This window comes from Vanessa cardui, chromosome 14 (assembly GCF_905220365.1).
Source record: "Vanessa cardui chromosome 14, ilVanCard2.1, whole genome shotgun sequence".
Lineage (NCBI taxonomy): Eukaryota > Metazoa > Arthropoda > Insecta > Lepidoptera > Nymphalidae > Vanessa > Vanessa cardui.
In genome coordinates this window covers 3,228,276-3,243,861 of record NC_061136.1, presented here as the reverse complement: position 1 = coordinate 3,243,861, position 15,586 = coordinate 3,228,276, and the positions used below count along the sequence as shown (strand labels likewise).

Below are 15,586 nucleotides of genomic sequence, written 5' to 3'. Positions count from 1 at the left end.
TCTGTTCCAATGCGGGTTGGGGGAATAATTGGCAGAATTTCTATGAATTTTGACACATGCAGGTTTCCTCACGATGTTTTCCTTCACCGCCGAAAACGAGATGAATAATAATTCATCTCGTGTCGCACACACAAATGAAGCACATGAATATTCAGTGGTGCTTGCCTGGATTTGAAACCGTAATCATCGGTTAAGATGCACTCGTTCTGATCACTGGGCCATCTCGGCTCTTACAGATCTTACAGGTCAGTAAGCTTCGGTGATTTATTAGTGAAGGATGTTTGAACTCCTGTGATCACCTGAAGTGTGACTCTTGACATTTAATAAGAGGTGCCATCATTGCCATCAAAGTACTTCATATTTAATTTATCGATAACGACTTTATCGCTTATCGAAAAGATCTTTTTTTTTTATTTTTCAACTCAATCGAATCTTAAACTAGAATATCCATAAATTTTAAATAGTACTATTAAATAAAATAATATAAAATTAAAATAGGTTTATTTTAAATATAGTTGTACATTGCATAAGTATATAATCGACAAAAGTTTCTCAGTCCTTTTTGCTACATTGCACAATTTTCTTTTGTATTAGGTTCATGGTATTCAATGTATCTATTCATATTGCGAGATTCATTTCCAAACATGCAGATTCATGGGCCTTGAGAACTCTTAGTTACGTGTCTCTATTGATATCTGCGGTCTGTATTGCTATTTAATCTGTATTTTTAATCATACTAATTAATGTGACTAATTATATTTTATTAAAAGATATTATGGAATCTTGGTAAAATGCAATGCGTTAGTTTTTATTTATGTATAAGAGACGAGTACAACATGTGTGTCTTTATCGCAAATTGTGGGTTGAAACCAAGACAAACACCACCGAGTTTTTATGTGCTTAATTTGTGTATGCACGAGAATCAACCCATGCTCGGCGCATCAAGCAGCATGATGCTATAGGCTTCAAGTCTTTCCTCAACAGGAGACAAGGATTCTACCAATATATATTTTGACATAGTTGTATTAATTGTTATTTTTTCTCTTCACAGGAAGTGGAAACGGATCAGTTCTACAATTTTTTTCTCCCGGAGCTGAAACAAGACGGCTACGATGGTATATTTTCCCCCAAATCACGCGCAAAAACGATGTCCGAATCGGAACGGAAATACGTTGACGGTTGCGCCATCTTCTTTAGATCTGCTAAGTAAGTCTATCCTTCTTACTCAGACCTCGCTTTCCCTTTGGGCAGGTGCCCAGGGCCCCGCAATCGATAGGACCTCCTTAAAACTTAATAAAAAAAACTATAACCTTGTTTATCCAGTCATAATGGGGCCCCATTATAATATTATGCCATGGGCCTCCAATAGGTTAAAGATGACTTTGTTCACAATATACTTCTTATAATGTCCAAAGTATATTATTTTTGGATAAAACAATAGACTTAAGTTTATTTTGGTTTTAATTATTAAGTGCATACCTTAACATAATTGTAGAGCACTTATCCTGTACTTAAATCGACCACTCCCTTGCTGACAAGCCTCATTTGTCAGTACACTCTCTTAGAGGTGACCGTGATTATGAAATTGAAGCCTCACGTGCCCTTTGGCTCACCTTTAACCAAAAATATAATGTAATGTTCGCATATTAATTAAAATACAAGTCTTTAAATAAGTGACGCTAAACATAAACCTGTAAAAAGAATCGATAAACATCTTCAACTTGATAGACGTGCGATCATATCGTGATGATAAATGGCCATGGCTTTTGTGAGGCTTAACTTGTGGGTAGATGTTATCGTCTCTTTCAGATTTGAAATTGTTAAAACCCTAATTAATTAGTCATTTTGATTAGCACATGTTTTTAAGCTGGGTTTTGCGTTTGACATTGATTGTAACACCATATTACTTCACTTGTTGGTTGGGAGATAAGTTCGTCTGAGTATATATCACCCACCCAAACATATTCTACCTCTAAGATACAATACCTAGTATTCGGTTTGTTGGAGGAATGAGCCAGTATTGTCAGAGTCTTAGTTAAGATGGGAGGTTGCACACTGGTGATGTGCTAATGTCTGTGCGGTGGTGATGACTCATTATTAGCTGCAGATATGCCAGTCTGCGTAACCAGTTGAAATGTATGCCTCTCCGACAAATCCGAACTCTTGTCCAAATGTCATACTTTACTTCTGCTATTACTCGTATTTAAGCCATTCTCGTCGTTTAAAGATTTTTTTTTTTTTTAACAGATTCTCATTAGTAAAGGAACACCTAATCGAATTTAATCAACTAGCAATGGCGAATAGCGAAGGTTCGGATAACATGTTGAACCGAGTGATGCCGAAAGACAACATAGGTCTGGCCGCGCTATTAAAGACCAAGGAAGCCGCGTGGGAAAACGGTAAAGGCGATTTAATCAATTTTTTTTACGCAACTTTTTTGTTACACAATAAATTTTAATGAGCAATATCTTCAACGAAAGTACAACCGAGTTATCTATAACTCGTTACGTCAACTTTATTGTGAGAATAAAAAAAGTTACAAGTTTTAATTAATTGGTAGCAACACCATAATGAAAATAATAAGACCTGTTCTGATGTTATGTAAGAATGTTTTTTTGTGGTTCAAGAGTATTACGACTGTGACATAAGACTTTTTGCGTTTCTTAAAACGAGGCCTTTTAGTATAATATAGTAAGAATATGTCGTATTAAAATATGCTGAGCTAATGTTCGATTCCAAAAATTCCAGGTATACCAACAGACTCATCAACTCTCGCACAACCAATAGTAGTGTGCACCGCACACATACATTGGGACCCGGAATTCTGTGACGTCAAATTGATCCAAACGATGATGCTCAGTAATGAACTGAGATCGATTCTAGACGATTCCGCGAGAACTCTCCGCCTGTCGGGAATGAAGGACAACGTGCAGCTCTTGCTGTGCGGAGACTTTAACTCTCTGCCGGATAGTGGTGAGTTATTTGGGGTCATCATTTCGACACCAATAATTTACACTACGCTAATTCGAATTTTAGTGAAAATCGTCTTCATATTCCAAGTTGTCATTTTATATGTATTAATAAAATCGTGAGGAATATACAAAATTAACGAAGGTACAAATTTTCTAAAACACTCCCCAAAGGGCAATTTTTGAAATCAATCGATTTCAATTACGGTAACAGTTATTAGCGGAGTGTACGCACACTTGAGTAATAGTAGTGTAAATTAATTGGTGTCGATTTAATAGTGGTATTTCAGTGATGACGACGTGCTCCTAATCAATTTTGGCCACTGGAACTATTCTTAAAAGGCCCATGACAAATTGTTCGCACAAGGGCACTTTCATAATTCGATGGGAGGAAAAATCCAAGGCAAATGGAAGGGGATCTAGGTCAATTGATTTACTTGTAACCCACTAAAGGGTCGTGCAGTGACCATTATCTTATAAATTTTTCTATCTCTTAAATCCAAGAATTCGTAATTCTGTTCTCCAGTATAGCTCGTAATCTAAGCAAAGGTACAAGGAACTTAAGGATTTAGAGTCCATTGTTAGGGAGTGTAAGGCAGTGCTCGTGCCGTTTACAGTGCTAATGTCTGCGGCCAATTGTGACTACTTACCATCAAATGGACCATTTACACCTCCGCTTTCTAACTTTAAGTAAAGGAACTAAACTTATTCAATTTATACTTGAAATCGTAGCTTAACTTTGCTATTTATATATGTATATATCAGAGTAGTTGGGATATATCAGCTATTGAAATTGGGAATTGGTGTATAATAATAAATAAATAAATATTGGACAACATCACATTCGTTACTCTGATCCCAATGTAAATAGCTAAATCACTTGTGATATGGAAAATCAGAAGTAACGTTACTACAACAAACAGCCAGACCCAAGGCAACATTGAAAATTAATTAACTTTTTCTACATCGACTGGGCCGGGAATCGAACTCGGGACCTTGGAGTGGCGTACCCATGAAAACCGGGTGTCCACACTACTCGACCACGGAGGTCGTCATTTGTACTGTGTACTTTGTACCCTTTGAATTAGTACCCTTTATTGAGCACGATAAAATAGTGAAGACACATTAAAAATATGTAATTACAGACAGCATCGTAGTTATGTTATGGGTCATGGGCGCCTCTGGCCATATTTGAACTTTGTGCAGAATACATATTTTATTGGCAGGGAGGGACGCCATTCCTTATTTATTTTATTTGTGTTATCGTAATGTTTTAATTTCGTAGAGAAGCGAAATGAAGATGAAAATAACGTCGAAACTTAAAATAGATTTACGAACTCGATGCATTATTTCCTTTGATAGATTGTGATAAATTCCATCGCATACTAATATATATATAACCAACCCACATTAGAACAGCGTGGTGGAATATGTTCCAAACTCTCTCCTTAATAGGAGAGGAGGCCTTATCTCAGCAGTGGGAAATTTACAGACTGTTACTTTACTAATATATATGTATTGATATAAATTCCAGGTGTTGTCGAGTTTCTGTCGGCGGGTCGAGTGTCGGCGGATCATCGGGATTTCAAAGAATTGGGCTATGCGACGTCGTTAAGGCGCATGTCCGGTTCCGAACATGAATTCACGCACAACTTCAAACTGGCCTCGGCCTACAGCGAGGACATCATGCCCTACACTAATTACACGTAAGTCTCCACTAGTACTAAACTAGGAGTCTAAATTAGTATTTCAGGTTCTGACGGTAGTTACAACAACAACGACAGCCTGCAAATTTCCCACCGTTGGGCTAAGGCCTCGGCTCCCTTTTGATGAGAAGGTTCGGAACATATCGGACAGAATTTCTTTGGAATTAGACATATGCAGGTTTCCACGACGTTTTCCTTCACCGCCGAGCACGAGATGAATTAAAAACACAAATTAAGAACATCAATATAAAGTAGTGCCTGCCGCGATCATCGGTTTCGGAGGGTCTATTTTACTTCATTATATCTTCAACTGAACTATTGTATTAGTAGAAGAAGGTTTTGTTTCAATGTGGATTGGGGAAAAATGCATGTGGCAATTGCTATGAAATGAGACACATGCTGGTTTTTTTTCAAGATGATTTCCTTCGCCGTACGTGATAAATTATAAGCACAAATAAGCAAGTGAATATTCAGTGGTGTTCGCATGGATTTGAACCCGCGATCATCGGTTAAGATGAACGCGTTGTAAAAATGGGCCATTTCAGCTCGAAGATGATGTAAACGTTAGTGATTTACAAGAACCATTACCAATATGCAAACAATGTGAATTAGACTCTAATACATGTTGATATGGTTGATTTTTTTTACTGTATACTTGTCTTTTACGTCATTTTTGATAGTTATAAATTTTATATTAAACTTGTATTATACATATACAGTGAATGTTTTCAATCTGTCGATATTGTGAATGATATCGTTTTGTATACATTGCAGATTCGACTTCAAAGGCATCATCGACTACATCTTCTACAGTAAGCAGTCGATGACGCCGCTGGGGCTGCTGGGTCCGCTGTCGCAGGACTGGTTCCGCGAGCACAAGGTCGTCGGCTGTCCCCACCCGCACATACCCTCAGGTGAGCAGTCAGAGCACAGCGGCCTACCTAAATTACTGACTCGAAATGTTGTCTTAAATTTTCGCGATTATTACACATTTAAATAAAACTAATTATGACGGATGAATCGCGTATATTAATTATTTTTAAACATCCCGACGTTTCGAGCACTTTGCAGTGTTCGTGGTCACGGGTAGTCTACCCGATTACGGGTAGGATACGCGATTCGTCCGTTATAATTAGTTTTATTTATACTGACTCGAAAGTCTAGTGGCTAACTTTTACAAGCTTTTTCTTTATGGTATAGATTGGTGGACGAACAGATGGGCCACCTGATGGTAAGTGATCACCATCACCCATAGACAATGACGCTGTAAGAAATATTAACTGTTCCTTACATCGTCAATGTGCCATCAACTTTGGGAACTAAGTTGTTATGTCCCTTGTGCCTGCAGTTACACTGGCTCACTCACCTTTCAAACTGGAACACAACAATACTGAGTACTGTTATTTGGCGGTATAATAAGTGATGAGTGGGTGGTACCTACCCAGACGGGCTTGCACAAAGCCTTACCACCAAGTAAAGCTATTGGGTATCCAGTCAAAAAAAATTTCAGCAGCGGCCTGGAGTTAGGGAGTTAAAAGCGTGTGTCAGAAAGCACGAAAAGTCATTGGTCCTGCGCCTTAAATCATGACATGAATTATGTGATTGATGAAAATGAGTAGCTAATGATTGAATGAATGAATTATTACATTTACATCCCGAACGAGTGTTACTCGAACTCGGTAGTAGTGTTTTGTAAAAGCCCATCTGAGTAGGTAACACCATCTCATTTTAGGTCCTAGAGACAAACAGCGATACTTAATATTGTAGTTCTCAAGGTCGTTAGTAGATGGGCGATGTAAGGAAAGGTTAAAATTTCTCAAGGTTGATGTCTATGGTCAGTGGTGACCCCTCACCATCAGATTTGCCTGTCCGTCTAAGTATGATAAGAGAAGACGATTGCACAGGCCTATACCTGTAAATTATATATATATATTTTTAATTTTGTCTGTCTGTGCGCGTCCCGTAAAAATGTCGAGAAGATAATCACAGCATACCATAGTCTGACATATTTTGACTTTTTTTATCGAAAATTGTTTTTCAACTGGCACTCGATAATTTTATGAACATAGAGAAATGTTGTCTTAAATTTTCGTGATTATTACACATTTAAATAAAACTAATTATAACGGATGAATCGCGTAAATTAAATTCTTGGTCACGGGTAGACAGTGACCACTTACACTGCAAAGTGCTCGAGACGTCGGGATGTTTAAAAATAATTAATATACGCGATTCATCCGTTATAATTAGTTTTATTTAAACATAAAGAAAACCAACCGAATGCCTTGTTTCGTATTTCCAGACCACTTCCCGCTGTTAGTCGAGCTCGAGATGTGCCCGAGCTCGAGCGGCAACAGTAACGGCCTGATCGGGCGCAGGTAGCACTCGACGCGCGCCAGGCACCAGCACCAACACCAACACCAGCACCAACACCAACACCAACCCCAACACCAACACCAGCACCAACAGCGCGACCGCCCGTCCAACACGTGAGGGTGAGACCTACCAACTTTTAGAAATACTCGACCTTGGCTCGCGGGGGACACGTTTGTATAGCCCGGCGGACGAACTCAACCAATACAAGGATCATTACAGCTGATGATTTCGTTTCGTGTAATAGTAATGTAATCTAGTAATCAAAGATTATGTAATGTTAATAGACAATCAAATTTTTTAATAAAATCTTGTATGTTCATACATTGTGTACATTGTATTTTACGTACGTTGTTATATAAGTAAATTTTATCTTTAGAACTATTCTTTGATGCTTTTTACAATTAAATTTAGCGACTCGAATTGCGTTTGTTTACAATTACGTTGTAAATTAGAGTTCAATTAATGATAATCTTTGAATTAATTTAATAAGCATAAAATATAATAAGTATTGAATTATATAAAGCAATCTATCGCAAACGTGTCTCATTATATGAATAAAATAATTTACATAAATAAATGTAATTAATTATATTTTTTAATAAATGATGTTCTAAAAGTTGGTAGTACTGTAATAAACGAGATACGGCATTGTGCAATCGAATGAACGTACAAGTTAATCATTCGTTTCGTTCGTTCAATTTAATTATCTGTCGTAATGTCAAACTGAGTGAAGTTTTGCTTTAGATCGATTCAATGGAATACAATAGCGTATCTCGTTAGGAAACTGCCTTAGTAATATTGTAAACCGATGTGTAATATAGTACCGAGCGCTGTCTCCGGTCGCCGGACCGGTTACAAATTAGTTGACAAGAATATATAAGAATAGATGATATATCGCGTCCGGTGACGGGACTAGTGTGATAGTTTTAGTGTATGGACATTGCTCATTTCAATCTTGTTCGAATGATTTCGAAGTTTTCTATCGGTGATACGGCTTAGTTAAGTTTGACGTGCAATCCCAATCCCGCGGGGTAGAATGGATTTTTTTTTTTTTCGTTTAGTATTCGACGCTAAAGTCGAAGCAACATTTGGATCCGTTAATAACTTGGAATAATAAATTATTATTGAATCGAGAGAATATTTTTTCAATATGATAGTTTGTCGGCAAATTTACGCTTAGTTTAATGATAATTATACAGTCGAGGAATGGTACGAGATATTTTATTGTATGTCGTCGGAACCTGATGTGGAATCGAAATTAAACGATTTGACTTTAAAACTGGTTTTATTTATCTTTTTAATTTTTCGGTGATTTTTTTTTCTTTTTTTTAAATTTGACACAAACAAATCAAAAATTTAAAGTCATAAGTTTTGAAATCCATTTAAATCAAAATCAATCCTAATCAGGTTTCGATAGCGTTATGGAATTAAGTGAGTTTTTTTACTGATATTGTGAAAACGATGCACAAAATCGTCGACAAATTGACAAACGTCCATTTACTAATTACTGTTAAAATTCCTCTATTGTATATTATTTAGGTATAAAATCTGGGCATGTTATGCAATGTTACGTAAGATCTTGAGTTTGAACATGTTTGACGACTACATAATGTATTCCAACGGCGCAAGGAGTAAAGATATACGATATACAATGACCTTAGAATTACATATTTGCCAAGCCCATATTTCACACTATAAACATTTCTCAATATAAATTTATTTGTAACTAGCTTTTGCCCGCGGTTTCGATCGCCTTTTGGAGGATTGTTTGTCATGTGCTAGGCAACAAACGGAGCCTATGTCCTTGAAGTTCAGGTTTGTTTCACGTTAAATTTCATCAAATTCAGTTCTTGTTTTGGTTGTGAAAGAGCGACAGTCAGACAGAGTTACTTTCACATTTATAATATTATAGTATAGATACACTGTCCCATTTAACTAATTTATAATTATTTCGGTCATTTACAAAATCGAAATTTTTCTATAAATACATAAAGAATATCATAGACAATTTCAGATCTAGACCAATGATAATATGTCAATTCAAGGTCAAAAGTATATCTCTATCTTTACTACTGCCATTAGAATAAGCGAATTTTGTCAATCAATAATGTTCATTGCGTTGCGACCACTGAGACGATTCACGTAAAATATTTCGATTAATCTTTCTTTTAGTCAAAATGTCTACCAAAGACAATCCCAAATTTTTGTAACTTTTTAATCTGTGAGATTTGATATTAGTCTATATCGAATCGTCTCTCTGGTCGGTCGCCGTTAAGGAATGGGAATCTTGTAATACAATTTGGCGTTGCAATGTATGGCTTGTATGGTTATAGTGTCCATATTAAGTGTCGTCGTGTCGTTATAGATGTGTTGACGCCGGTTAGGTTAGGACGGTAGGTGGTGAAGCGGTGGACGGCGGTCGGTTGGTATCGCGGTACTGCGAACAAAGTCGGGTGACGCTCTTAGGTTAATGAAATAAAACATCGTGTGTTCCAACAAACTTCTCAGCGAGACTTATTACCCCAATTTTTATCCCCTTCCAAATGTTTCTTAGTGTTTTTATAAGTATGGTGTACGTAAGTTTAGCTTAGTGTTAGTTAGTGTCTGTTTCGTAACGAACGTTCTCCCAGCGGCCGTCGCTGTCGGGCATCTCTCTTAGTCTTAAGTAGCTCGTGTGCGCGACGAACCGTTCTCCATTATAAATGTTATTTCACAAATTACTTCGATTAAGTTTGTTCTAAGTTTTTAAAAATTGTATATTTTTCTCGTAGTCACGTTTCAGTATTCACGTCGTTCCTTCTAGTGGTCTGACCCAAAATTGCGATGACGTTAGATGCATTTTATTCGTTAGTTCGTATTAGATTATAAATTGAATTGTCTGGAGTTGGTCGACAGCGAGCCGCCTTCGTTAGTAATAGCGGGTAGCATACTGGCGTAGTACAAATGTTGTGTGAGTGGTAGAGTGGTCGTGGTCACTGCGTCGCGAGTCTCGGCGGACGGTCACCGTCCGGCGGCCGTACGGATGACAGCTGAGTGCGAAGTTTCTAGATTGTCAACAGTTTCTATTGAACTACTAGATATGGCAATTCTGAAACAATCATGTGATTTCCTTTACTCCACTAAAATATAACCAATAGTAGATTTATGAAGCCGTAATAGTTAGTTGCAGCGATTTCTGTGAAGATTTGCATTATCGAGTAGTTCTTGAAATAATATTGTCTGTCGGTGAGATGTGGGAAGCTTTGGTCAAAGTATCATTTCGTTTCAAACTAGTCGTAGACAGAGATCGTTTCAGTATCTTGCTATTTGAATTTCATCAACTTTTCTTTTATTGTAAAACATATCATATTTAATTCCCTTGACACTGATATCATATGTAACTCATCCATAGGACTATTTCAAGTTTTTTTTTTGGTTTTTCTAAGTTGTTCGATAGAGTTATTTCGATCTTGACCAAACTCTCGCATCGAGCGTTCGTTGTGAAGCGTTTTCGTCTCATGTGAGTGACTAGTGATATTTACTAAAACATTTTTATATTACTACAAAAATTATATGGACCATTGCATAGTTGTATCAACGCTTTATATGTCCTCTCCATTGGAATTATATAATTATTATTTTGAATATTTTTTTATTCAATATATTATATTATTATTATGTATATCAAATGATAGGTGCTGTTGTATTTAATTTAATGTTACTAGCGTTTGTGATAGGGATGCGTCTCTCTGTAATCTATCTGATGAATTGTGAACATTGTGAGCCAAATCAAGTTGAAGGGTATATTAAATTATTACTTTTAGGGTTACTGTGATCGACATGGAGTTTTATACGATACAAATTTTACTACTGACGCTGGATATTTATTTTGTTTTTCTAATTACAAATAGATTTTAATGTCATATCATGATAATCTTGTTCTGGTACGTTTTTTAAATGGAAAATTATCGTAGGATTTTAAGATTCGTAAATGTTACCAACATTGATATTTTTCTACATGTGAATGTTTCGTGAGCACAAAATATTGGTGCGGTTCCGTATCGCCTCATCGAATCACATTGGAAGAATTTCAAGCGAAACACAATCATGGTACAATGGAGTCCTATTGAACCGAATCTAAATTTTCCAAAGATAATAAATATAGATAAAAAAAAATATGTACTTGTTTTGTCAACCATTACAATTTTTGCGTCGAAAACTCAGATGAATGTAAACGTTATATAGTTTTGTAAAATAAGCAGTGGAATTTTGTAAATAAATAACAAACCCCTAATCTGGACATATCTGTTTCGAACCGGTCCAATCCAGTATTATCCGGTTTAGCGGGACTCTGTTGTACTCGTTGGACCCGACATACTCCTTGTTAACTGTGACGTGTTATAATCTCAAATGGTAAACGAATAGTCCGATCGTTCCATTCGAATTGATGATTCCGAATATAATACATCCGATATTGTTAGTATTTTTGCATTTATCACGTTTGTATATAATAACTATATGTGTAACTTGGTCCACCGATATCGAGCAACGGACAAAGTAAAGAGCAAATCTAAAGTCTGAATCCATAGATGCTATTGATATTTCTTAATTCGAAATTTGAATAAGTACTTACATGCTGATGAGTTTAAGTTAAATTATGTTTTTTTTTTTTTTAATATTAGGTAAAGGAATGCGTACATTATACCTCGTTAATAGGAAATATATTAAAAAAATTGTCATCGTAGGATAGATTATTTGTTCCTTTAGTTTATTTATATATTATAAAGAAATTTAAAATTTATTATTTTATTTATAGCAAGTACACGAAACAGTACATCATCAAGATGAGTGTACGCATTCCTTTACTTGTCATTTTGTAAATTAAGATACGAAATATATTTTATACCAACAATCGCTGATTAAAGATTGTTTAAATTCTAATTAGGTTGTCTTCATACTTTTTTTGTAGTTTCTACAGATGTCAACTGTGAGCGTTTTACGGTCTGTCTAGCGATGTGTCAAACTCGTTTGGAAACCTTTAAGAAGTTAATTCATATTAAACATATCGTCAGTTTCGGCCTTAGTGTCGGGTTAGGGTTAGGGGCGCGGTATCAACTTTCAATACCCAGTTGATATGATTGGTCTCCACAAAAAACAACAACTAAGGCCCGAAGCATGTACGGACAGCTAAGGCCGTCTCTACATATGTCGATTAGTAAGATCAGTATTTAAAAACAGTAGAAGTTACTCCATACTAGCACTGCTTATGAATAATGAGAGCTTTATCGTATCAATGTTTATCTTATATGTGATCTCTTTTATTTTTAATAGAATTTTGATGGTCAATTTTACTTAATAGTTCTAGCAGTATAGTGTTGAAATAGGAAATTATTGTCGCACATAATTGTATATATGTTTTTGTTTACATAACTGATGCCATCCGGAACGTTATTTCGAGAATTATTTTTTTTTTCTGACGCATTATTGAAAATACTCGCTTGCTATTCGATCTGTCTCGTTATAATTCGTCTGTTCTCTTTGTACATATTTGTATTATATGTAACTCTACATTCATATGTGATTTTGTGATACTGTTTCTACTTCATATAATTTCGCAGACATTATTCATCTATTTCGTTACGTTTTGTTAAGAAGGTTTGAGAATGTTCAATAATGCGATCGTATTGGATAGTCGATAAAATCACGGGAAGCCTTCGAGTTATCAACGTTTCATTTGTAAATATTTAATCCACAATCAATGCTAACAATGAGCGAGCCGTCGCATACTGTCACCCGTTTGGACTTCTGCGCAAACGGACACGCAAGGGAACCCTTGGACCGGTTATGCGACACGTTTCGAACGAACGCTGCACGCACGCACTCCTAACAGACTCACACCCTGTCACACGAGTACGACACAACTTGATGCATCAGCAAATTCAATAAAACCGATTACTGCTGATTTATGCAACCAATAGAAATAACTCCCCATCGCGCCACTCGACGCTAGTCGTCGCTATAGATTCTCGCGTCAGTTCATTTCGAGCATGTAAATCCTCGTATCAAATTGACGAATATATTAGGTCATATGACATTACAAGTTATTACGTTCGTGTAAAGATCATATTCACATAAGAAATGAATATTGATGTTTTGGGATAGTGTACTTAATTCGGATGTGATCAGTTTACGAATTTTGCCGATGCTACATCTAAGTTGTGTCGTACTATACCCAACTCATTGCGTGCAGCGTTTGCGTCGCGACAAACGCACGCGTGTGACCGGCCTGAGCGTGCGAGCCTCGAATAGGTGTATCTCGACAGACATTCCACAGGCCCTATCGAATTAGCTCAATACTAAAGACTGTTTGAGACTTTAAAAAAAGAAATAATATCATAATAATGAAAAATAAAAAAAAATATTTTCTGAAGCACCTTAACGAGTTTACAAAACGTGTTTTATGGTGATTTAATGATAAGATCGCAATGTTTAACTCACTAGTATGTAAGGACAAATGCTTTACGTCACTGTGATAGACAATATAAATTTACCTGAGAGAAACACCATAGGCATTTATGTGAAATTTAGAAAAAAAAAAATCTTATGAGAAATAATGTAATGATGTAACTACCCTCAAATTGTAAACGTTGCTTGATTTTGTAAACACTTCAATTACAAATATTCATCACTGACCACGAATATTCTCCGGCGTTATCAGAACTAGATCGTTAATTACATATATATCGTGTTGCAAAGTCAAGCAGCGCGTGATGTTAAGGCCCGGTGTCCACCTAAGCGGCACAATACGGAGGAGAGCGGCGTAACACATAGAATATCTCTCCCCCTTTCGATGACAGCCGCTTGAGTGGATGCAGAGCCTTAGACGGTTAACGTTAAAGTACAAAGCGTATGTGCAGAAGTCGGTCTGGGCTCGTGTCGAGCGGTGAGGTGAGCGTGCATGTGTGTGTGTGTGTGTCGCCGGCCCGCGTCTCGCTGTGCTGTTTGTTGACACATTATGTATATTTGAATGAATAAAATTATAAGAAAAATATGAATTTTATATCAGACTTTTATTTTGTAATTTCTTTTCGTACCACTGAATAGTTTCCTTTATATGTTTAGTAACGAGAGTTACTAATCATATCATAGACAACACCTCTCTTTAAATATAGCATGCATGAGGCTGGGTTAACTCAACAGCAGTACAACTACAGTAGTACAAAGTATAAAGTAATTTTTTATCGATTGTAACTTACTTGTTCAACATTTTAAATTAAACAAATCGAAAACAATTTATGTCTGTACTTTCTGGATTAAATAAATCCCAGCAAAAGTCCCATTTTACAAAGATCAAAATGATGTGTTTTTTTTGCATCATCAATATCGAGAAAACTATCAACACAAACATTTATCATCTAACTAGATATTTTTATATTTATTTTTATATTTTTCTAATGTAGGCGTTCAGCAAGGAGATCCATTGGGTCCTGCTCTTTTTAGCTTAGGTATTCATAGCTGCATTTCGAATTTAAAATCTAAATTAAACGTTTGGTACCTAGATGATGGAACTATAGGAGGTAAAGTAGATGACGTTATTGAAGATTTAATTAAAATTAAAGAACAATTTGATAAAATTGGTCTTAAATTGAATTTTTCAAAATGTGAAATTTTTTTTACGGACAATTTAACTCACAAAAATATTAGTTTGGCAATAGATAAATTTAATAAAATTGCACCTAACATAAAAATTCTTCATAAAGATACACTTTGCCTCCTTGGTGCACCACTATTTGATGAGGGCATAGAGCCTTCTCTTAACGAAAAAATTAAAATATTTTCGAACAATTTTAACAGACTGGGCATTTTAAATTCTCATATAGCTTATACAATCTTAAAACATTGCCTTTTCGTTCCAAAATTAATGTACATTCTACGTGCGAGCCCAATCTGGAAATATCCTAGTCTTACCAATCCAATCGATGCCACCCTTAAAAAAGCTTTAGAAAAAATTCTAAATTTATCTCTTGATGAATATTCTTGGACTCAAGCTACACTTCCCATTCCTTTCGGTGGCATCGGCGTGAGAAAAATATCAAGTGTTGCCCTCCCGGCCTTTCTCTCTTCTGTACATAGCATTTCAGACCTTTGTTCAGAAATTTTAAAATCAAAATCTGTAAAAATCATGAATGTTACTGAGGCGATAGAGACCTGGAAGGTAAAGTGCCCTAATGATGATATCCCTAAGGAAGTTACAAAACAAAAACTTTGGGATTCTTCATTGGTTCACGCTACACTACACAGTTTGACACAAAATTTAACAAGTGCTCAAGACCGTGCCAGGCTTCTCGCGTTATCATCTAAAGAGTCTAGTCACTGGTTGAATTCATTACCCTCTAAAAATCTTGGGACACTTTTAGATAATGAATGTTTTCGCATATCGATTGGTCTCCGACTGGGAACACCTCTGTGTTCTGAACACAGATGCCCGTGTGGAAAGGAGGTAGACTCTTTCGGTTTACATGGTCTCTCTAGCCCAAGGAGTTCAGGTAGGCTTTT

General features: G+C 36.2%; 1 protein-coding gene across 4 annotated transcripts in view; it reads left to right on the top strand.

The window, feature by feature from the left end:
* Positions 1 to 14,090, top strand: part of LOC124535132 (CCR4-NOT transcription complex subunit 6) — a 212,597-nt gene extending 198,507 nt beyond the window's left edge. For all 4 annotated transcript variants that reach the window (XM_047111212.1, XM_047111210.1, XM_047111211.1 and 1 more), the window contains 6 exons: positions 1,052 to 1,206; positions 2,248 to 2,399; positions 2,749 to 2,973; positions 4,504 to 4,675; positions 5,450 to 5,589; positions 6,978 to 14,090. In XM_047111212.1, coding sequence (XP_046967168.1) covers positions 1,052 to 1,206; positions 2,248 to 2,399; positions 2,749 to 2,973; positions 4,504 to 4,675; positions 5,450 to 5,589; positions 6,978 to 7,057 — 924 coding nt within the window. In that variant the 3' untranslated portion in view covers positions 7,058 to 14,090. The remainder of the gene's footprint in view (positions 1 to 1,051; positions 1,207 to 2,247; positions 2,400 to 2,748; positions 2,974 to 4,503; positions 4,676 to 5,449; positions 5,590 to 6,977) is intronic.
* Positions 14,091 to 15,586: the final 1,496 nt, after the last annotated feature.